Consider the following 23,676-nt stretch of genomic DNA (forward strand, 5'->3'; position numbering starts at 1 on the left):
AACCCAAAACATGAGGAAGTGTTTGTGCTGTGATTTTTGTATTGTTTTGCAATGTTGTAGTGAAGGCTAATGCCCAAGTGTTTTGTTATTTTGTTTGAACCTTTTATTTTGGCTCTTGTGCCATGTTTTGTTTGTTCCTGTTTTGTGTTTGTTTTGTTAAATAAATGTGCTCACTAGCACTTAAACTGCAGCATTCTGTCTCTGGGTCTCTTTCCTGCTGGTAACAGTCTGGGCAGTGATGCTACCCTGTCACATGTGGAGTCAGAAGTGAGAAGTACCCCTTGTGACCCAGAGTAGCAGGTTAGGCACCATTCAGGGATGATGTTTTTCCTTGAGGCCTTAGATGGTTAACCCTCCCTAATGAAACTCTACACCATGGGGTAGGAACCTACAGGGTGACCTTCCCAGCAAGGTAGCAAGTTGAAGACTGCTGCGAGGTGAACCTTGATAGAGGATAGGGAAAGACCATTGTGAAACAGGTGGCTGAGGTATGAAAATAAATTAGATAGATATCCATGTACTACATGAATTTTGAATTGCACCAGAGGACAATTTCTTTCCATTTGCCTGTATTTTTTTTAAGCAATTAGGATGTTTCTTACTTGTTCAGATAGCCCATAGTTCCTCAGTAGTTGCCTTTACATTTTCATGCAGCTAGTTGTAATAGCAAAGGACTGTGGTTGAGCATCTTCCCATTGTTCTGGGACAGCAGACCGCTACTCTAGAACTGGACATTTCTAGTATCTCCAAGAAACAGTTGGGGGGTATAGGACGAGGCTGGCTCTGTCTCTACTTACCTTCCTGAACACTGATGGGATTAGTGGCATAGGCGGGTATGCATACATTAAGCCAGAAGACAATGAAATGGACAGGCCGTCTGTTGCCATGGCTGCTCACTAAGAGCAAAACAAAGAAAAAGCGTGAAAACAAGACTATACTGAGTCTGTACCCAAGCAAAACACAGGAGAAATTTCAGAATAACACAACATATTTATGGTTGTGCAGCAATACATACTATTCATTTTACACACTTACAAGGTAAACCAGCATGTGATGTACTGTTTCTATGAACTTAAATTGAACCAGGACCTGGAATGCACCGAAACAACATGAAATTAATACTTTTAATACTTAATACTTTACCTCCTGCTGTGCTTTCTTCTTAAACAAATCCGTCAGACTCTGCTGTTTGTACCTTTGGTCACACGTATTAACTCTTAAAACAAATGTAATTACATCTAATTTTCTATTAATTAGGGAAAGTATTTGAGGTACAAATGTAAATATCATTTGATCCCCCATTACATCCTAAAAGCCACTTTCCTTTACAGAATAAATTAAAAGGCAACCAGGGTTAAATGTAGACTTTATTTCCTGGTATTACAAAACGTACTTCTATTGAACCTGATTTGATGGTTTCGTAGAAAATAATTCCTAAATGAATTTAGGTTGGCAAAGTCAGTATTCATTTTTCTATTAAATCATCTTCTACAGTATACACTATTCAGACCAACTTGTTTTTAAATACATCAATAACTCATTCATTTTAAAAGATCTCCAATTAAATCAAGAAATGTACAGTAGTTTGCATTCATTAATATTTGACAAAGTACGAAATGGCTGCATGTTTGTTGGAAATATATTTTTGCTGAGCTTTAAGCAAGAAAAATTACACCAGGAACTACATTAATAATTAATAATTTCTTTCTTAGCAGACGCCCTTATCCAGGGCGACTTACAAGATATCACATTATTTTTACATACAATTACCCATTTATACAGTTGGGTTTTTACTGGAGCAATCTAGGTAAAGTACCTTGCTCAAGGGTACAGCAGCAGTGTCCCCACCGGGGATTGAACCCATGACCCTCCGGTCAAGAGTCCAGAGCCCTAACCACTACTCCACACTGCTGCCCATTGCATGTGTATAGCATTGATAGTTATATCAATACAACTTATAAAAATGTATAAATTATATTCAAGAACAAAAGAATTTCCTCTCTGGCTAACACAACAAATGGAGGTTATATAGCATATTTCTTCTTGACAGTGACAGACTGGTCATTGTATAGTAATATCAATGTTTTGAAAGCAAAAATATATTAACTGTCTGAAAAAAAAATCTGTTGCATTACCTAGTACAGCTGAACCATAAAAAACTGTCAGCTTAATTTTATGTCACAGTAATAAAAGTATACATTTTACATTTTTGAATAACTATACCTATGAAAACATTCTCAAAATGGATTAATCTGTCATGGTGCCCGTTTGTTAATCATTTGTTAAGCAAATAATCAAGATCCAAACAACTTTTACAATGTATTAAACATACAGATCTCAATTAACGTATAGGGTTTTCAGAAGAGTACATTTAATTCTCAGTCATTAAGTATTAAAGCAGATAAAGGGCAAGACTTTTGGTTAATGCTTCTCACTTCAAAAAAATAAACTAAAACAAAAATAACGGAATAATAAATTAAATTAAAAACATCTTCTACAATCTTCTATATCTGAGAGTCCACTGATGATGTGCCAGGTGTTAAGGTCTCTTGGTCTTCATACTTTTTCCACAAGAACTTTTCATTCTTCTTCCAAAGGTGAGAACCCTGAGCCTGGTCTTCTCTTCTCGTTTTAGCAGCAACATGATTTACACCGTTACACATCCCCTCCACCACAGATAAATCAGTAAGCCTGTTGACGCACTCCTCATTTCCTTCATTTAGGATGTCCCAGACATCTTTAGGCCTGCTTTTTGCTTTTTTTACGTGACACGATACAGATGACTTGCGTGGCTCAGAATTTCTGTTCTTCATGTTAAAGATACCATCAAGGATAGAGGTGTCACCGAGCAGCTCTGTAATGACGTCCTTCTGAGAGTTCTCATTTTCTGCATCATCGTTTGGTTCAGACTTGGACCTCTCCCTGCATGGTTCTGTAACTGAGAGACTGTGCCGCTGCTTTTGTTTGTGTTTTACACTATCACTGGCAGAGTTTCCTGACTCGATGGAGGGGTTGTCAAAAGGAGGATTCTGGGAAACACAAACTTCAGCTTTGCTGATTGATTTGCATTTATTTAAATAACTACCTGAATCTTCTGAGGTGTCTGAATCCTCAGATTCCCAATATGTCAATTTCCGTGGTCTTGTACCTTTTCTCAAACTTTTTAAATCTGTGTCTGAAATATTTTTAACATCAGAAGAAGCACAATTGGGGTTCTTGCCAGTCTTTTGTTTCCCAAACTCTGTTAATGGTTTGGAATATTTAATGGTCAAAATGTCTTTCAGTTCGGCATGCTGGCTACAGTAAAAATCTCTCAGCATTGATTGTCGAGATTCAGGGGTGCTTCTAACAACGAGCTCTGCCAGCTCCTCCACTGAAGCCATCCTGAAATAAGCAGCCATCTCTGTCAGCTGTTTCCTGCAAAAAAAATAAATAATCATCTTCTTTTAAAACTGTTCATATAAATGTATGTTCATATTATAAAACAAAAATAAATACATATATATATATATATATATATATATATATATATATATATATATATATATATATATATATATATATATATATTTAATATAATAAATCAAAACCTTTTAACACCTTTTAAACCTCCACTTGAGCAAAAATGTTTTAATAGACTTACAGTTTGCCAATTTCCCTTATGGGGATTCTGATATAAAAAAGTAGCATTAAAAAATGTTTTGGACTGTAACATCATGCATGTCAAATTATGAGTGGTAGTTTTCTATATACAAATACCTTTGATTTGTTTTTATGATTAATTAAAAGATTTGACAGAAAACGTTAAATAAATCTCTTTTAGAAGTTGGTTCTGTGGCTGGAATCCCTAATCTTTCACCACTCAAGACTCAAGTCAAATCCAGTGGTTATAAGTCCCTAGTTGTCTGTGGTCTTGGTCAGAAAACCACAATGCAATTGTGCATAACTTGGCCCTTTCTGGCAGTCTTGAAAAAGAGGCATGGACGTGAATAAGCATGGAAAATGAAATACTGTTACTCAAGGGTGGTCCCTTCCAGGATAGGGTTGAGGCACACTACTGGGGAACTGTGGTGAAGTTTGGCACTCCGTGCAGCAGTACAGTACTATACCCAAAACCTAAACAGTGTGCTTTTGTCTCCAATGTACTATTTTCATTTCATATTTTAAATAAAAAAATAAGGGAAAACATAAATAAATGATGCTTAAAATCAAAACAAATTATTCTGGATGAGCATGAGGAAAAAACACACGGCTCTGCATCGTGTTAAGTTACAAGAAGCTCAAACACAATTTCTCTGATAACAAAAACATCTGCAAAGTGTTTCCTTGTCAAGGTTTTCTTGGGGTAATGTCTTTTGTGGAAGAACACATGTCTGGCTTTCCTTCCCCAGGTTATATTACCGTGGTTTACAATTTTCTTTGTCACTGATTTCACCTCAAATAGTTTCAGGTCTCACCTTTGGGTTGAAGTATCATGTATCTTGACAGTTGAGGAAATGAATCTTGCGCTCAGAAGAAAAGGAACAGACCGCTATCTGACCTCTTGACTTACCTGCAGATTGCTTTGGGAGTCTCTCCAATGAAGAAGGTAGTCCTCCCCACCCTGTGGACTCTACTCTGTTTGTGTGACAGGATGTGCTTGATGAAGAGGCTTTGGGTTTCCACTGTCCACCTGTGTAGGCTTTGTTGGGGTAAGGTCCACATCAGTTTGTTCTGACAAAGTCTAACAAAGAAAATATATATATCAAAGGAAACAAACATATTACTGTTTGGGACGGCTTTAACTTTAGTAATTTATTTCTGACACCCTCATCAGGCATCGTCTGTTTCCAATACTGCAGACTGAAAATAAAAGAAAGACAACTGTCTTGAAGATGTTTGTAATAACTTCTTAGTTACGTTTACTAGGACTACATGCTTTAAATATATAATTGGATTCAGGTGAACCAGAAGTGGTGCTACTGAAGAATGGGAGGAGCCAAACCGGAAATTGCAAGTGTAAAAACATATGCTATTGATCAGAGCAAGTTTTTTACACCGTCTGTCTTTTGGTCCCTCTCAATCTGAATCAGCCCTATTCACAATGGGCTTGACAACGTGTGCAAGTGCAGCTGGCTTGTCACTCAGCGGTGCAGCTGCATTGACCAGCGTGTCTACCAAGACAGTCTCTCTGGTGTTTCAAGTATGGCAACATTTGCAGAAAAATACATCAAGACGATCTTGACATCTCTCAGATGGCAGAAATGTATTGTGACAAGCAACACGCATGCTACAGGGGCCCAAATCTCAGAAACCTTCAACACTGGACAAGACGCACCTGTTTCCTCTCAAACAATGCATCAGGAGCTATAGGACTGTGGCGGAGTGTCCCACCCCTATATATATGTGCGCTGTTTATATTATTATTTGTATTATTATTGTTTGCGGCGCAGATGAAAAGTCACCGCCATTATGTGTTATTGTTTTTTTTATTTTAAAACCTTGTGAGGATGTGTGACTGATCAGCTACTGATTGTTTAACTAGCTGATCAGTCACGCATCCCCACGAGGTTTTAAATAATAACACAAATAATAATATAAACAGCGCACATATATATAGGGGCGGGACACTCCGCCACAAGCACAAGGACATGCCCACAATTAAGGCCAATCTCTAAAAGTGTTTGTTTCTTTTTTTTTGTTGTAAAGGTGATTTTGAAAAAGTCCATTAGCGCCAGAGATGGATTCCTTCTTCCTCATTCAACTGCTCCAGACTATGTCTTATTTTTTGTTACTTGCAGAAATTCATGGTATTTCTCCTGGAAACTATGTTTTACATAAAAAGTAAGGCTCCAGGACCTCACTGAAAAATATACGTTCTATTCTAAGTGAGAAATAAATTTAAAATGTTTAATCTCACAATGATTTGCAGTGGGATTACTCATTTATCAGCGAACACAAGGCAAAGCCTTTCACAACTCACATGGGTGCATGATGAAATACAGGGTGTCAAAGCTTGGCTTTGTGGGTGACGTCATTCTACTCAGACATAGAATGAGGAGTGAAACTTTGATGCGCGGATTTATTAAATAAACAAACAGTTTGAACAAAACAAAACACTGAACAAACAAACCGGTACATTGGCCAAAACAGACAGACACTAAACTCAGAACAGTGAACAAACAAACAAGTATCGTGCTGGCTGAAATCCAACACAAGTAGCAATTGTTTTCGTTTTTAAAGTTCTATCTCCTTCTCTCTCCCGTTCTCCACTGCGAACACCCAACCCTGTGTGCGTGAAACACTCACTCTTTTAATCAGCTGTGCTGAGACTTGATTGCTAATCAATCATTCAATTGAATCTCAGCACAGTCTGCACGTGAACTACTTTGTGCACTCCACGTGCCCAAATACATTTTATCTGCACGTGAAGTGATTGTGCAATCCCTGTGCCGAAATACAACTATACATTTAAATCACCTGTGCTACATACCCCGTGTACCAATATATATATATATATATATATATATATATATATATATATATATATATAGACACACACACACACACACACACACACACACACACACACACACCCCAACAATAACACATTCAACATACAACATAAAACACAAAAACTACACACAGGGGAAGGGCAGCCTGCCACACATGGGTACAGATCCTCTTTCCAAACACAGTTATAAAGACACAGCGATACAAAGAACACCACCAGTGGACAAGCAATACATATGTTTTTAATATAATTAAATTTTTGCTTTTGTTTGCAACAGTAAATAAATATCACAACACAATCACCATGGATGTTTGGGATAATCTAACCCAAGACGCCATAGGGAAATCAAGTATAATTTAAAACATCACACAAACCATAAACCACCTTTATCTCAGCTAGAGAAAATCATGCATTGATGCATAAACAAAGCCGTCTATTACAGATGGTTATTTGTTGCACAAAGTAATTAGTGGTTTTGAAGTCTGTTTATTTCATTGTGTTAAAACTTCAAACCATCTTCAAATTAAAGGGTCAAGGTCTTTGTCTTGAAGTAAGAAGAGTTACAGTAAATGCAGTCTTCAGACCGATCTGAAGATGCAGCCAGAATCAACAACCGGTTACTCTTAATGGCCTTAACCACTTAAACTAAACGTTTAAATAAGCACATCTAACAATTCAATTTTAGAACTTTTTTTTTTTCTAGATGATTAAATGAGTACAGTTTTTGTGAAGAAAAACAAAAACAAACAGGCTCCCATGGCACAGTAGTGAAGATATGTGTTTCCTAATGATAAGAGACCAGGCCCATATTCATAAAACTTACTGTCTCCTTTATCGTGCAAGTAATAGTGTTTAACATGACCATATTTCACTGGGTGATGCATAAGCGCAATTTACCGTCAAAAAACATCACTTATCGTGATGCTAGATACCTATTTTTTTATTAACATATTATTTGTCTGATTCAAAAATCTGTATTGTGCCATTAATTGACCCCTACCAGCATCATGATTAACACGTTCCTTGTTCCAGGCGGAGAATGAGATCTGTCTTAGCGGTATCGTTTCCTAGCATAATTTCTGCATTTAGAAACATCTATTAAAGCCAATATTAATAATAAAAAAGTCTGTTTAATTACCCCGTAATTACGTAATTCAAGTATTTTGTTATTTGTAACGCATACGTTAAAATGCATTGTTAAGTCATCTGAACAGGATAGGCTACTTACTGGTTGGAAAACATTTAAAACATGTTCGTAGCCTAAGGAAACGCCAGGTTTCAGTGTGCTTGTGTGGACTGTACACCAAGAGGAACATGATCCAGCAGAGTGAGACGACCCCACAGTTTTGTTTACAATCTGACGTTCATCTTGCCAGCGCTTCTGGCAGTATATGATCTCTTTTTACAGTATCAACCACATACTCCCAATCAGCTATCTCCTGCCATATTTTTTTTCAGCCACAGAATCTTGTATTTCTTAACAGCTAATCTGCGTTGACAAATTTGTCTTATTTTAATACTGCGAGTTACTGGGGAGTGAATGTAGGTTTTCTTAACCTCTCACTCACGTCCTGCACCTTTCAGAAGTCCCTTGCTATACAGACACCGTTATGCTGTATGTTGTGATATGCCTGACATGTCCCCCATCATATCCAATTTAGTGTGACGCTTGGAATTACATTATCCCATTGAAAAAAAAAGAAAAAGACTGTTATATATACTGACTTAATGAAAATAAACCCAACAACAGATACATGGAGCTACTAAATCGCTAAAATGACGAACATGATTAAAAGAGGGCGTATAAACATACCCTGCAGTTTAAACAAACTGCGATCGATCAGTTGGAAAAGGGCAAGAAGCTTTCAGAAAAAGCAACTGTAACAGAATTTAATACCAGTTGGCTATTTTTAATTTGAATTACATCAACAAAAACAACGCTTTCGTAGTGCAAGGGAAACAGAAACTGATCAAACTGTTTGTGAAAAAACGAGTCGTGGTTGGTAAGCAAAAGGATATATGAAGTATGCATCTTTAATGGTTTCTGAAATATTTGTTTTACTTTTAAATTTATCAAGGACAACATAAGACGCATTATGTACTCAACTTAGCCAAATGGCTAATTTCCATTGATAGTCCCCTAGGTAGGCATTGTTGGTAAATATTGGAGGTTAAAACAGTTGTGGCTACGGGGTATTTTTTATTGGACTATGCCAACACTCAAAAGAGACAAATAAGTCTCCCCTTTTTCTCACGCTATTTTGGTAGTACCTTTCAGGTAATTTGGGTTTCCATTGTTTTCTTCTAGGGAGAGAAATTCTCCTTCCAAATTAAAATAACCTAATTAATAGTAAAATACAGGAGAGTATATTTAAATGTTTCTGCCAGAGTTCCAATTTGACTACTGATTTCGTGCATCTTAAACTGGGTTTCCACAAAGCTTTCCACTACATTATATTCTTACAACAACAAAAATACAGGAGACCACTGGCACAAATTCCCAGCCATGCTAATTTAATACATTCTGGGGTACAAACATGACTTTTTTTGTCCTTGGTAGGTACTCATGATAGCTACTACTTAAGGCTAGTGTACAATGAATTGCATCTTATTGCTAAGGGACAGAAAAGTCTAGGCTTAAAGCAATCAGCTATCCGATCACCAAACATGCTGATAGCAAAAGTGTAAAGAATAATTATATATATATATATATATATATATATATATATATATATATATATATATATATATATATATTTCTGTGCTTTGCAAAGGGCTTCTTTATTTATTTATTATTATAAAGGGCTGGATTTTTTTTGAATATGTAGTAGCTTCAGTATTTTTTTATAACCTTGCTTATAAAACAACTAAACTATAAAGCACTATCATTTGAGTCAAATGGCAATAATTTGAAATGTTGAATAAATGGTGCCATATACAAAAAAGAAAAAATACTGAGTGAAGGTCTCTAAACCCCTCGTACTATATGCTTATTTTTTTCCAATTTGGTCAAACAACTTGCCAGGACTACTTCCAGCAGATCTCAGTTGTTAATAAAGAATTGCTTGGTATGGCCTTTAGTTGTAGTAGAAAGTTGAGTGAGGTTACGTCACAAACAGGATCTTTACTGCTGAAATCTCGTATGCATAAGGTACGGCTTTCGGACATGTTTCAATTTGCACAGCTTTTTAGTGTGAGAATGCGATTTACACACTCCTTTAAGTTGTACAATGTTTTCGCTGCACACTTCCTATAGCATGAGGAATGTGTGTGATAAGTGTGTGCTACGTCACATTCTCAAGACAATGGAAAGAGAATTTGGAGTAAAGTGCATGGTAACCCCACCTTAAAGAATAGCCTCCATCACTGACATGACCAGAGGTAATATTTTTTACTTGATTATTTCCATAAGCAAACCTATCTCAGAATACATATGTAAATCAATTTCCAACGCAATATTTCAAAATGTGTGTTGAATGTGTTACCTTGAAATGTAAAAGTCCCATGATACTAATAACCACCAGTATTCGCTGATCTCTCGTTTACACACCACGGCAGTAACATAATACATTTTCTATTATTCCAGGTTTTAGTGCAAGCATCCAATTATTTCACTATCAGACACTGACATGAATACAACTGTCTGAGAGCTTGTTGTTCTTGGATCATAGTTCATTTCACAACACTTGTACCAATGTCTACAGATACAGTATACTTGAGTCTGTCTTAGTCTATATTTTGGCATGAATTCATGATGTTGTAGGCAAGGATGACAGCTGGCAGGAAACTGAGAAAAGAACACATCTTCCCTCTTTTATCACGTTTCCATCCCCATGGTAACTAATCCCGAACAAAACAGCAGTCTTTGCATACTCCTGGATTTTAGAACTATATATAAACATAATGACAAAACAAGTAACTGGTATAAATAAAAGTTGAGACCCTATTTGATAGAAACATAGGGTCAAAATGTGTGGCATCCTTTTAACCATATACTGTAGATGCCCACTTACTTTAAATGGTATTGGAAAGTTCAACAGTATGATAATTCAATTTATTTTGTAATCCAAATTGTAAATGCACAGGAATTAAAATTGGTCTAAACCAACTTAAACTGACCTCCCTATTTGAGTGATGCAGTTATTCATTAACACTGTAAGAAACAAGGACTGTAGGTAAGCAATATAAAACCCTGCTATGGCTTTAAACAAACAATGAGAGCAATCAAGATCGTGACAATTCTTCCAATCTTATAAAAGTAAAGAACTGTGAAAGAGGAGGTTACAGTACTGAGAGATGAATACGATAACAAGGTTTATGAGGACTGCACAATATCTGATGTATTAAATGTTTTTTTTATGTTTTCACCAGAGAGGATACGAATAATTTGCCGCCAGTTTGCGCACACACAGAAGATGAAGATTTCAGCATCAGTGAAGTAGAGGTATTAAATAAGCTACAGGAGCTACAAAAATAACAAAATCACCAGACCCAGATATGAGTTATCCATAGGTGCTTAAGGAAACAAGGGTAAAAATAAGTTATATGAATAATTATATAGAAACAGGTGAGGTCTCTAGACTGGAAACTTGCAAATGTTGAGAGCAATGGCTGCTGGAAGCCAAAAAAATGGGGAAGCAGAAAAAATCAGAGGGCTAGGAGTCCCCTTAAGCCCCCAGCATGAGAGAGAATCTTATTATTGTATTCTGACTGACAACACTTTTCATATCTTAACGTTTTACCCCAATTTGGCTGTTAAAACGCACATCCTGTCAATTTAATTTGCTAAACTTAAATAAATGATCAACAAAATAATGATATACTGTTCTATACATATGAAACATATCTATTTAATAAAAAGAAAACACTTCACCAAAACTTGAATTCTGGAGCAAGGTACAGTATAATTCGAAGAAACAAATATAAACAGTACTCTCAGTATCTCTCTCTCTCAAATGTATTAATTTAAATGATTCAATCTACAGGCGTTTGCTACGCCCTTACCGTGCTTCGTTCCATTCACTCTCGTCAGTATTAGCATCCGAGGTCATCAATGTGGGAGGGCACAAGTCTGATGATTGGCTAAAACAGGAAAAATGGTAGAGGCGACATGCCCCCCTTGGCTATTTTTTAGACGGCTTTACTCAGCGTTCCATACAAGCCAGCTGAAGAAATGATAGAATATGACTGGCAAATAGACGTGCTAATCGTAACTACAGAGGGGACAAGAACGCGTCTGCCTCCTCCGAAAGACGGCTTTACTCAGCGTCCCATGCAAGCCAGCTGAAGAAGTGGAAGAATATGACTGGCTAATAGACGGGCTAATCATAACCACCTCATCCGAATGTACAGGGTTGACTGAGTGAAGCATTTGAATATTTGGATATGCATTTATTGTTATATTACATATAAATAAAGAAATACATAAAAAGGCTTATTTCTTTTCAAAATTGAGTAGGCAGTGCCTCCTCTGCTGAGCCGCCACTGTGCGATAGGTGGAAAATCAGATTGAGGGAATGTACTTAGTGGGGTACCACAAGGGTCTGTCTTTGGATCCTTACTGTTCCTCATTTATATAAATGACTTGGACTAACATACACATTGACACAAGATTGTCAGATTTGCAGATGATACTAAACTTGAGGGTATTGTGGACTCTGAATCCGCAGCCCAGCTAATTCAAAGGGATTTGGACCTTCTCTGTAGCTGGGCAAATTAATTTTAATGTTAAAAAATGTATTGCATATTGGACATAAAGATCCATGTTACAGGTGTAAAATGAACGATATGGAAATAGGGAATGGTTATAGTGGAGCGTGACACAGAAAGAATGAATCTTGTTTATAAATCTCCCGCCCGACCTGTGAGGGCACTGTATAAAGGGAACAGAGTGCCCCGGACTGGGTGGTCAGACAATTCATTCCAAGGGTTAGGTGGAAGTCGGCCATCTAGAAAGGGGGTAGGGCTACAATACACCAAGTCATCGTCCCAAATGGGAAGCGATATGACAACCGCGGATTGGACGAGAAACGGTTGCACTCGCTAACCAAGGGAGCGTGACTGATGGTACAAAAGAGGACGTGGCTAGGTGATCTGTCCCTTTTGTTATGGTTAAGCTGAACCAAGAAAGGAGTACTGTGAATTTACCGTGAGTGTTTTGTTTGTTATTGTCGTGTCTAAAATCTACTTGTTTGTTCTTATTAGACAGCTAACACAACCCAGAGCTGTCACTAAAAGCCAGCACTAAACCCAGACAACACTTCACAACTGTGCATGAATAAACTGTACTTCAGCACTCACTCTGGACTTGTGAACATGTGTGTGTTCTACTGTGTTTATTCTTTTCGAACTGTGTATTATTATTATTTCAGGACTGCAACCCGTTGTTTAGAGGCAGTGTAATACACACTGCTGTGTACTGCCTATGATTATTCTTTGTGGTCGCCAGACCAGGATTATACAAATAAAACTTGTTTGGATCGTGAACTTTGTTGTCTGTCTTCTGTTTCGTAATCACATCACCACTACACCTGCGCACTGCAAACCACTTTGCCATATGGAGTCATCATTAAAAGTATCTCGCCAATGTGGTGAGGCCATTAAAAAGGCAAATAGAATGTTAGGCTATATTGCAAAATACAAGTCTAGAGAGGCTATGCTAAGATTATACAATGCCCTGGTTAGACCCCACCTAGAATACTGTGTGCAGTTTTGGTCACCTCACTACAAAAAATACATCATTGCTCTCGAGAAAGTAAATAGAAGGGCAACTAGGCTGATCCCAGGACTTAATGACATGAGCTATGAGGAAATGTAGAATAATTAAATCTCTTCATTTTAGAAAAAATAAGGGAAAAAGGGGACTTGATTGAAGTCTTTAAAATCATAAATGGCATAAAGTTAACCCACTACTTCACAGAGTACACAGAGTGATAAATGCATGGAATAGCCTACCAGGTGAAGAAGTAGGATCCAAAACACTGGGAACATAAAAAAAGACTAGATTATGTGCTTTTAAAATTAGTATATGGATGGACTGACAGGTTCCTCCATATATCCCAAACTTCAGACAATAGCAAAAACTTAACATAAGTTAAAATGGAAGCTGTGTATTATGAATTGCTTGGTGGTGATCAGAGAAAAAGGGTTACCTCGCCACTGCACACCGCTAGATTGGCAGGGATCTGGGAAAACCTTTTCAGTTCAAACACATCCCGCATGGCTGAGCGACTCATTCGATTTTCAGCCTTGCTTGCGCCGACAATACGTTGATTTGAATGAGCATATGCAACTTCCTGAACCCCATCTGCAAAAAATAAAAATAAAATATACAGGAAAAAAGGTACTGTATTTAAGTTCAATATAAGCAAATGGGACTAAATGAATTTCTGAGATTGTACACAATTATACAATTAGTAAAAAAGAACAAATTCAATTTAGTGTAATTCTAAAGGCCTATTCACACCGGATGCAATGCAACAAGCGAATGTGTCGTACGATACACTGCGCCACGACAAAAAAATATAATGCATCATAGGATTGCATAGGATTTTGTCACATGGCAGCTAGGGAACTCACAATGACCAATCAGAGGAGAGTCGCCTATCACATCGCATGCGAGTGCCTGTCATCACTGGTGTGAAAGATAGCGTTGCAGCGTAAGTACCATTTTATCGCTGGACAAATCGCATCACATCCGGTTTGAATAGGCCTTAACTAAACAGCAAAATACAGAGAAATCTGCCTTTTCTAACTAAAACATGATTTTGTTCACTTTTATTCTTTTCAACACGTGATTCTTATGTTAAAATATTGCTTTAATTTACTGTTTTACTTCTCAATTTAACTCTAATAATACATTTAAAAACCCTTAATCCATAATATATTATTACATTATTATTATTTTTGTAATCTCCTATAGTATATTATTCAGCTTCTCCTTGTGGCTGTTCTGTTTTTACTCAATAATGGAAAAACAAAGCACGGCTGACAGATGACATTAATTAGTGACACCTGTTCAATCACAGATTACTGGTGAAATGCTTCACACAGACGCTCGAGCCCAGCTCTCAGAGAAACTCTTTCAGTGGACTACACTGACTATTTTAGACAAACAAAGGTAGATAATGACATTACTGTGGTATGTTCCTCTGTAACCTTCGGTCTGTCTTTATTGACTGGAGTTCCATTATTACCTTGTAACATGGCACAGCAATGCAATTATCGCTTAATTATACAGCGCTATACTTAAAGTTCAAAATACAAAGTTGGCATTTTAAATACAGATCATTACCCCTCAATATTCTGATATTTGTATATCATGCTGAGTTTCCACCTCAATGTGAGAACAGAAACATATATAACCCAATTAGTGCAGGTTACTACAGAATAATGTACATCAGTTTTTGTTTCGCCTTATCACACTCAGACACCTGATGTATCCTCATTAGATAATAGTATTTTAAATTTACCTAAATAGGTGTCCATAGATCCAAACTTCTCATCTTGGTTAATCTTAGGTTTGCCATTCAGGGATGATTTGAGTTCAGAAACACTTGACTTCTTGACTGCTTTACTGGAGCGATTTTCAGTACTGGCAAACTGACTTTTGCTGGACATCCTGTCTGGTACCCAGTTTCTTTTCCTGCAGTTTTTACTAAAGCGGACTTTCTTGGTAGGAACATCCTCTTCTGAAGATGAGAAGTTATCAATTCTCTGAGAGTCTGCTCTTACATCATCAGATTTGTTCTCTTGTAATCTGAAATGAACATGTGTCTGATGCTTTTTGGAAAGAGTCACACTTGTTGAACCTACTGACTGCTTTAACCTTTTTGTTTTGGAGGTGTACAACTTTGTATTTTTTGGGATCTCGATATCATCAGACTCATCAGACTCATCTCCATAGTCTCTAAGCTTACAAAACATTTTAGACTTGTAAACTGCTTTTCCTGTTTTACTCTGGAAGCTGGTTGCAGTGGTTTGACGATCTGTTTGTTTGCCAGCTAGCAAATGGTGCCATTTAGAGGACTGGCCTGTGACATTTCCATGTTCTGAGTCCTCAGTTTCTTCCAAGAAGATTTCACTGTGACTTTCTCCCTTGGCAGGCATTTTCCTTTTCGCACCTAGCACTTGAGAAGGAGGGATGACATCATCACTGTCTTCTGAACTACAATGGGTCGCCTTGGCAACAAGAGTCTTCTTGGAAGTGCCACAATTCTTTGGTTTGTTTCCTAATTCTGTGTCTCCCTCAGACTTGCTAGAAAGAGCACAATTCTTGCGAAGCTTTTGTTTTTGAGGCTGCTCTTGTCTCGAGGTTTGAGTCACTGATGGCAGAAAATTACTGGATCTTCCCAATTCAACTGATGGAGCGGCTTCCATATCTTCATTGGAAGAGCTTTGGCTTTCAGAACTTTCCATGTTAGAACTGCCACTGCTATCATTGCATTCCCCCAGATCCTTATTGCCATCAAGCAGTTTAGAAAATCCACAGTGAAGCAGAGTGACCGGGCCAGGAGAAGTGCTACTGGATTCACGGTCCCTGTTTTTGTCAGATCTGGATTTTGACTTGTTTCCATGATCCTCCTCACTGTCACTGCTGAAATCCAAGATCCCTTTTGGTATTCTGGATGCTTTGCTCATCTTTTCTGTGATTTCAGGATTTTCTTTAGATGGCTCACCATTAGGCCCTGTTGTCTATTAAAGGTATAAAAGCAAATATTTTTGTAGGAAATGTGTAGGAATCATGCAACAGATATGCTCACTAAAAGTTATAAAACCTAAAATTAAAATGCGACTTTTCATAAAACATTTACATATCCTTTAGTATACAAACAGTTAACAAGTACATTTTATAAAATACATCCCTGCCATAGCTGCAAATACAAAAGTAGAGCTTTTAGTATCATTAAAAAGTACACCATGACCTACATCCACTGTTTATAGTAAAACTATATATGTAGACATATATAAGGACAGCTATATGCACAGATTCTGATACTCTGCTTAAGAATGTCCAAACCAAGTTGGATGCCCAAAACAAATGGTTAAGTGGCTTACATACACACGCCTCCACAATATACACAGCCAGGGGAATGCACCCCTAGTAGGTTAGAAGGTGGCTGTTTTAATCTTTAATCCTTTCAAGCCTTTAAAACGCCACCTGTAAAGGTTTACAACCCTTAAAAAAAAGATAGGCCAAGTGTACATATTTCTCATGCGAATGCAGATATCCATAAGACAATACACTGCATGGGAAAGTAACAGTGGAGAATGCTGAAGAGGCACTGGGGTGTTCTCCCTCCATGGTTTCCATATGCTGTCAGTCATGCCTGCCTGAGAAGACAGAATACTCACTGTTTCCATCCCTCGTACTGGAGTTTGCTCTCTCATTCGCGTGACAGCTGTCATTATGCCGGATTCCACCCGACCATCTCTCTAAAAGGTAGCACAAATCACGTCAACAGGAACAACAAATACAGCTTGACTCTACATTTAAAAAGATGCACCGAATAGACAAATCCAAAAATATACACAAACAAAAACAACCTTTTTTTGTTTTTACATTCAGCACTGAACAAGTAAAAGTTCTTTATAAAATGTCACAACTGTAAATACATTTGACAAAAAATAAATGATTCATGAACTTCATTTTCTGACCCAACATTTTTCTGTTTTACTCCAATTAAAAATCAGCTACAACCAACAACAAGGAAAGTGAGGTTATCTTCAATGTGGATAATATCACAATATTTTTCAAAATCGTCATGATTTATTATAATCATTTAATGAATTAATTGTAGATTGTTATGCAATGATTATGATGCATTTATAAACCTGTGCAACTAAATCTGAAGGCCATGGACAATTTTGGTATGCACATGTAACCCGTAAGAAAAAAAACAGATCATTCGAGGAATGCCAACTGAAGCCTGTACTTACAAATAAGTCAAGGGCACTCAAATAAATCTGTTTTTGCTTAACTGTTAATTGAATATATTTCATAAAGAACTGGTATTGTTTGCGGTTAAAAATAAATAAATATAACAAACTTAAAACACACCACTCTAATACTGCAGTGAATAAGCGGCAGCCTGAATGAAACAGACAGATTACTGCTACATTGTATGAATCCCTGCAATGTATGTTTTTTAATGTTCTGTATTGCTTTGGTTGTTAATTCATGTACCCTTGGTTCAATAATCAGAAACTGTGGAATGTAACTAACAGATTCCACAGCAAAAGGCGGATTGACACATACATGACTTGAGAAAGAATGGGGCAAACCGGGCGAAAAATGTGTTTAGACAGTGTCTAAGGACAACCCCAGCATTGCACTTGGTGCGATGAACGGCACGTGTATTCACACATACCCAAGGTGAGTGAGCCGACAAAAGCAGCAGGGTGAAAAAAAGTGTTCAGACATGTTGGGGGAGAAGCCTGTCGCTGCCATGCCAGAATTTGCTTGCCATTTAAACTTTTCTATACTGCTCGTTTTCAGTCAGGTTCTCTAACTTTTTAATACCTTTCAAAGAGCTACAGCTGCTATCTCTTCGCAGCAGTGTGTGGGAGGCATCTTTTTTTTGTTTTTCGTGTTGCTTGCCTCTCCTCACTTCAAGTCATGTCTGTGTAAATCTGTCTTAACTTTTCAGAACGATGGGTCAAATTGGAAAACTGAACTATGTCCTTGTATTCAAACCTCTCCCTGAGCATGTCTAGATGTTCTCCAGTTTGATCTGACTTTCTATAAACTTCTATAAACTGCAGTGGCAAATCCACAGATGATTAATGACCAGGGGTGTGAATAAATATTGAAGAAATCAAGATTACGTCCAAAAACAATTTGCAGACATATGTACAGTGCAAGTGGCAGCAAAGTTAAGTAGCATTAGTACATTTAGTACTTTAGATATTTACCAATAATAAGGACTACTCCATTCCAAACTCTCATACCAGATTTCACCACTCTGGTGTAGTGTTTGATACTATGCAGACATAAATGTTATTGTTATGGTAAGTGCTAAGTCTATAATATTACACTGTACTTAATAAAATAGCATTGGTATCTGTTGTACCTCAAGGATTTCTTTTGTTAGACAGGACCCTTCAGTCTGCATACGAAAAAGGTTCCGAATGCCAAAAAGTTCCCCTGAATGCTCTTCTGAACCTTGCACTGCCTCAAAGTAGCGTTTGGCATTTTCACTTCCAACAACTGCACACTGAAGTTGCTTAAAGAAAATAAAAAAGACACAATTGCGTGTGTTGTAACAATTTCTTACATTTTTCAGTCAGTATCAGAACAACCTTCCAACTTTTACTTATAGTTTAAAAATACAGTAATCCCTTAGGATAACAGGGAAAATACATGTTATACCGGGGGTGTGTTATACTAAAAGCATATGCTTTTTATGCATAATTAAACACAGTGCACATTACAATACTTAAAATGTGTTTCCTGATTACATTTATTGAACACTTCTGCAAAAGCCCACATATGAAAGAAAACAAAAATAAAAATTGGTACATAAATATACATTTCTATGAACGGAATACAATGGAACAAATTCATGTAAAGTACAGTGCATTGTATTGCTGCTTGGGCTTGTTTTTAAATCTAAAATCGTATCCAGTGCAGTAGTGTAATAGTACATAATAAAACAAAAAAAACGAATTGCCTGCCCTGGCTTCCATGTACACATTTTAGGTTTCAAACCTTCTTTTGTTTCTGTGTCGTTACTTTCATTCTCTGTGCTGAGTAAATGAAATGAAACAGCAAGCCACCGAGTTGTCAATGTAGCAAGCTGTGTTTTTACTGTTCTTTTTAGTTTTAAAAGTAGTTGACATGTTAATTGAATAGTTGCATCACACTGTTAGATACGTAAGCTCTCTGGTTCGCTGTTTGCTTACTGCATTGGAAACCAGGAAGACCACGGTGCAGCAATTCAAATACCAGAACCAGTCAGTGTGCCTCTGTCTTGCAAGAGCATTACAATAGAACGCAATACACAGAAAGTAACCTTATAAATCCATTTTACCGTACTGATAAAATACAATTAAAACATACCTGCTTGTACACTTGTCGTAGATAGATAATTTCTTCTACAGTGCCCAGTGATATTAATCTGAAGACTTTCACATCTCTGCACTGACCAATTCGATAAGCCCTAAAGCGATTGTAAAACACAGCTGTCAACAGAACTTAAGTTGTCTGTTTACAACAGTCCACAAGAAGACCATGTGTATTATGTACAATGTCAATCTGTCCATGTTATTTCCATGCCTCCAAAGAGTATTGATTTTGACAAAGCTAGCATTTTCCAAGTAAAAATCTTAATGATTAAAAACCAAATGATTCTCAAAAGAACACACTGTAAAATATAATAGAAATCTTAAGTGCAAATTTGGAATTTGGCCAATGTAGGACATATTAGGTTATATTTTGCTGAAATGCATTACTAATGAAGATAAAAAAAAATCGTGATTATACTGACTCATCAGCATTCCAACTCAACTCATAAAAGGTTTTTTTTTATTTCTTTTTAGAGAACGATTCATCTCAACTGGGCGGGTAAATATTTTATTGTAAAATAGTGCAGACTTTTAGATAACTTTTCAGTTTCTTTTTTCAATGTAAACATAAAGTCCGTAGACCCAGAGCCTGGATAGAGCTGCTGAGGATTTACTGTCCAAGGTAAACTTTCAACACTAAGCCTGCTGTTTCTAATGTAGTAGCTTCTTTTCCTAGGCCCTGGGTATGGGAACAATGGTGTTTCTATGCTTAGAATATTAACTTTGAATCAATACTCCTGAAAACACAATGATGGGTCAGTGTTGATCATTCTGTCTTGCAAAATTCTATTTACTTTAACAAACACTGACAGGCAAAGACACAGAGGGAAATAAGGAGTGGGAAATAAAGGAGTCAAGCTAAGGGCTCAATCCAGTTTTAGCTGGGTGTTTTAGGATAATACAATACAATACAATACAATACAATACAATACAATACCAGCCACGTTTATAACCACCCTACCTGTCAATTGCTTGAAGATCGTTGGCTGGATTCCATGTAGGGTCAAACAGCACAACAATATTGGCTCCCACAAAATTCAACCCTAACCCACCAGCCCTGGTTAAAAGAAAAGGCTACATTAAATGCAGTTTCTTTAGAAATTGATGACAAATATTACTGTATATAAAAGTTAATTATGTCTTTTTAAATCTTTGCAACATACAGTAATGTTTTCAATAGTACTTCAATCCATAAAGCCTCTTAAAATGAATATTTAAGTTGATCGCCACAGGCACTATTTTTGTCCCTACTGAACCGGTGGTATGTTTGTCTCAATTTGTTTTTGAAAAGCAATGTAAATGTAAGAAGCAATTTGAAATGTTAACTAAAAGTTGTTTTTTTTTTATTGCTAGTTTTAGAACATTGACATTGCACTGGGGCAAACCGAACACAAAGTGGGCCCCATAACTTACATCGTAGACACTAGACAGATGTTAATATCCTGTGTGCTGTTGAACTCCTTCACAATCTTGACCCTTTCTTTTGATTTTGTATTGCCATCTAGTCTCCGGTATTCAATGCCTTCCGCCATGCAGTATTTCTCTAGCACATCCAGGAGCTGTCGAAAGGAATATGCCAAGTAAATACAACTGTGGGATGGGGACGATATAATACTACAGATGTATTTTATCAGCAATCACCACTGTCAAAAGTACAATCGTAATTTATATCTACCATAGTTTGCTATAGCAGGATCTTACTTTCTGTACTGTCACCATATAATTATTAGTAATAGTACAAACTTCTCCTGTTTTGTATTCATTAAAAAAACAGGACATTGAGACAGCACATTTTATTCTTGTATTGCGCGTCATTAAAGAGAATCACTCTTTTGATGTGCTTCCAAACTGTGCCAATGCACATAGTCAAAAGTGGGTCAATCATTACTTGGACATATTTCTGCATTTTTTTTAAAGGTTTTTCGCTTGTACAGGCTGTGAAAGTGTTGCTCAATTATACATGACGTATTTTAAAATATACATATATATTTCCTCATAAAAGCCCTTCCAGCAGGTATGTACATTTGCCAAGGTTTCCAGCACCTATGCTGAGAGGGATGAAATGAAGTATTATAGAGGAAATATATTTTGCACAACCTGGACCATAATGCCATTCTCCAGGTGGAACCTCACATCTCCTGCACAGAGCAGGGTGTGCTGCCAAATGTGCTACCTATATACCCATACAGTTATTTAGTTTACAAATTACTCATTATAAAAGCATGAATTGAAAGAAAATAATAATGAAAGATATAAAACTAGGAAAACTCGAAAGCCATGCTATCTCCTGCATACGTTTCAGTTCAGTTGCTATGCACAGTACATCACACACATGCAGAAGGGATGTGGTCAACATCTGCGGATGTGATTGATGCTACATTGCACTCTCAGTGCAGCAGGAATTATTTGGCAGCAAACCTGTATTTTCTCAATGAAGGATAACTGAATTTAGGGTTAAAGGCAACATCAATCATTGAGCGCTCACCTTAGTAGACAGGGAGAAGAGAAGAACTTTGTCTTTGTTCCCCCTGCAGTGCTCTAGCAGTCGATGCAAAACCTGGGCAAGAAGCAGAGACACTTATGAAATACACATGGGGACTGATTTATCAAGGTTTACACCAACATGCAAGCAGCACCATTTTTATGAAAGGGAAAATCAAACATTCAATGTTACAAAAGAAATAACAAAGAACTCTTTGGGTCCTTTAATTAATCTTCTGTGTTGTTTTTTTTTTCTTTTCATTTTATTTCTGTAACACTAAAAAGGTGCAAATTGCATTTTAATGTATTTTAATTCCTAGATAAATCTGCCCATGGAACTTTGTTTTGAAGCAAGTGGAAAGGCAAAAGTAACTAAAAGGAATAAAACAATTGTGATGGTAAAAACTAGCAAGAAGCAACTTATTTGCAGAAAGGTGCAATTCAGTAGTTTTTTTCTGAGTAGATTCTTGCTATTTTTAGATTCATTCTATTACTCAGTTGAACAGTGTTTGTAAAGCACTGCGAGATCTTGTGGGCAGCATGCACTAAAATACATGTTAGCCTCAGGTTCAAAACTGAAAATAGCGAGAGAAAAAAAATGGTGACCCATAAATAATGTTACAAAGAAACCAACAGAACACACAATCACACACAAGGCATTGGTTGTTTTACTGTAGTATTGGGAGGAGACACAAATTAATATAGCTGGCATGTAATTGAATGAATGACTAAAAATAATTAATTAATTAATTAATTAATAAATAAATAAATAATGCAATGGTTCAACGCATTTGTGGAATAGATTTTACCCAAATAATCAGATGATTGCTTCTCTGCGTTGCTGTTTATAATACACCCCAGAATTTTTGCAGATGTGTCCCTGCCAATAATCTCACCCTCAAGATGTTCCTCGGCTGTGGAAGCAAATAATCTTGGTTGGGTTTTATAATAGTGAGCCTGTTATTTCTTTGAGAAGCATGTCCACATCTGGCAGTGGTGGCTTCAGCCCTCATTGCTTAACCAATCCATCGCAGCAAAATGGGGAGTGTCTGCACACTGTCCAGCAACTGCACACATTTACTCACATAAACACTTTTACTCTTGTGTTAAGTCATACCATTTTACATATAACAGATGTAAAATTATTATTTATCATAAAAATAAATAAATCCACGATTGAAGTTGTTTTTTAATATTAATAAAAAAATTAAAATATTCCTGCATAACAGAGCGCAAAAATACAACCAGCAAATGATTATTGAGTTGGCTATGATTCAGAAAAAAAAACTAGTTTCTGAATTTTGCTCAGTAGATACCCCGGATTCAAACCCCCAGGTTCAAGTTTTTTTTTTGTTTGTTTTTTAATTATAACACAATTCGGCATGCAGAGGAGCATACAACTGCATTTTACTGCCTTCCTTGAATAACAGCAATACTCTTTCTATCTGTACAACACGCAAGCCTGAAAAGTAAAGTCTGTATCTGAATTCAATGTCTGAAATAACAAAAGAAAGAATTGTCCAATTCACCCAAAAATATTTATTGAGATCCCTTTTTAGATACAGAACCATATTCAGAAGGACTGAATGCAATGCTTCTGTCTATTGAAGAAACCTGCTGCATTAACCCATACAATA

At 36.8% G+C, this 23,676-nt stretch overlaps 1 protein-coding gene across 3 annotated transcripts in view; it reads right to left on the reverse strand.

Moving 5' to 3' along the window:
• Positions 1–3,284: 3,284 nt before the first annotated feature.
• ercc6l2 (excision repair cross-complementation group 6-like 2) overlaps positions 3,285–23,676 on the reverse strand; it is a 32,536-nt gene continuing 12,144 nt past the window's right edge. For all 3 annotated transcript variants that reach the window (XM_058993132.1, XM_058993142.1, XM_058993127.1), the window contains 10 exons: positions 22,044–22,115; positions 20,972–21,117; positions 20,520–20,615; positions 19,554–19,653; positions 18,565–18,717; positions 16,847–16,927; positions 14,965–16,186; positions 13,645–13,799; positions 4,553–4,723; positions 3,285–3,417 (listed from right to left, as the gene is read on the reverse strand). In XM_058993132.1, coding sequence (XP_058849115.1) covers positions 4,613–4,723; positions 13,645–13,799; positions 14,965–16,186; positions 16,847–16,927; positions 18,565–18,717; positions 19,554–19,653; positions 20,520–20,615; positions 20,972–21,117; positions 22,044–22,115 — 2,136 coding nt within the window. In that variant the 3' untranslated portion in view covers positions 3,285–3,417; positions 4,553–4,612. The remainder of the gene's footprint in view (positions 3,418–4,552; positions 4,724–13,644; positions 13,800–14,964; positions 16,187–16,846; positions 16,928–18,564; positions 18,718–19,553; positions 19,654–20,519; positions 20,616–20,971; positions 21,118–22,043; positions 22,116–23,676) is intronic.

Source organism: Acipenser ruthenus, chromosome 2 (assembly GCF_902713425.1).
Source record: "Acipenser ruthenus chromosome 2, fAciRut3.2 maternal haplotype, whole genome shotgun sequence".
In the NCBI taxonomy this organism is placed as follows: Eukaryota; Metazoa; Chordata; class Actinopteri; order Acipenseriformes; family Acipenseridae; genus Acipenser; species Acipenser ruthenus.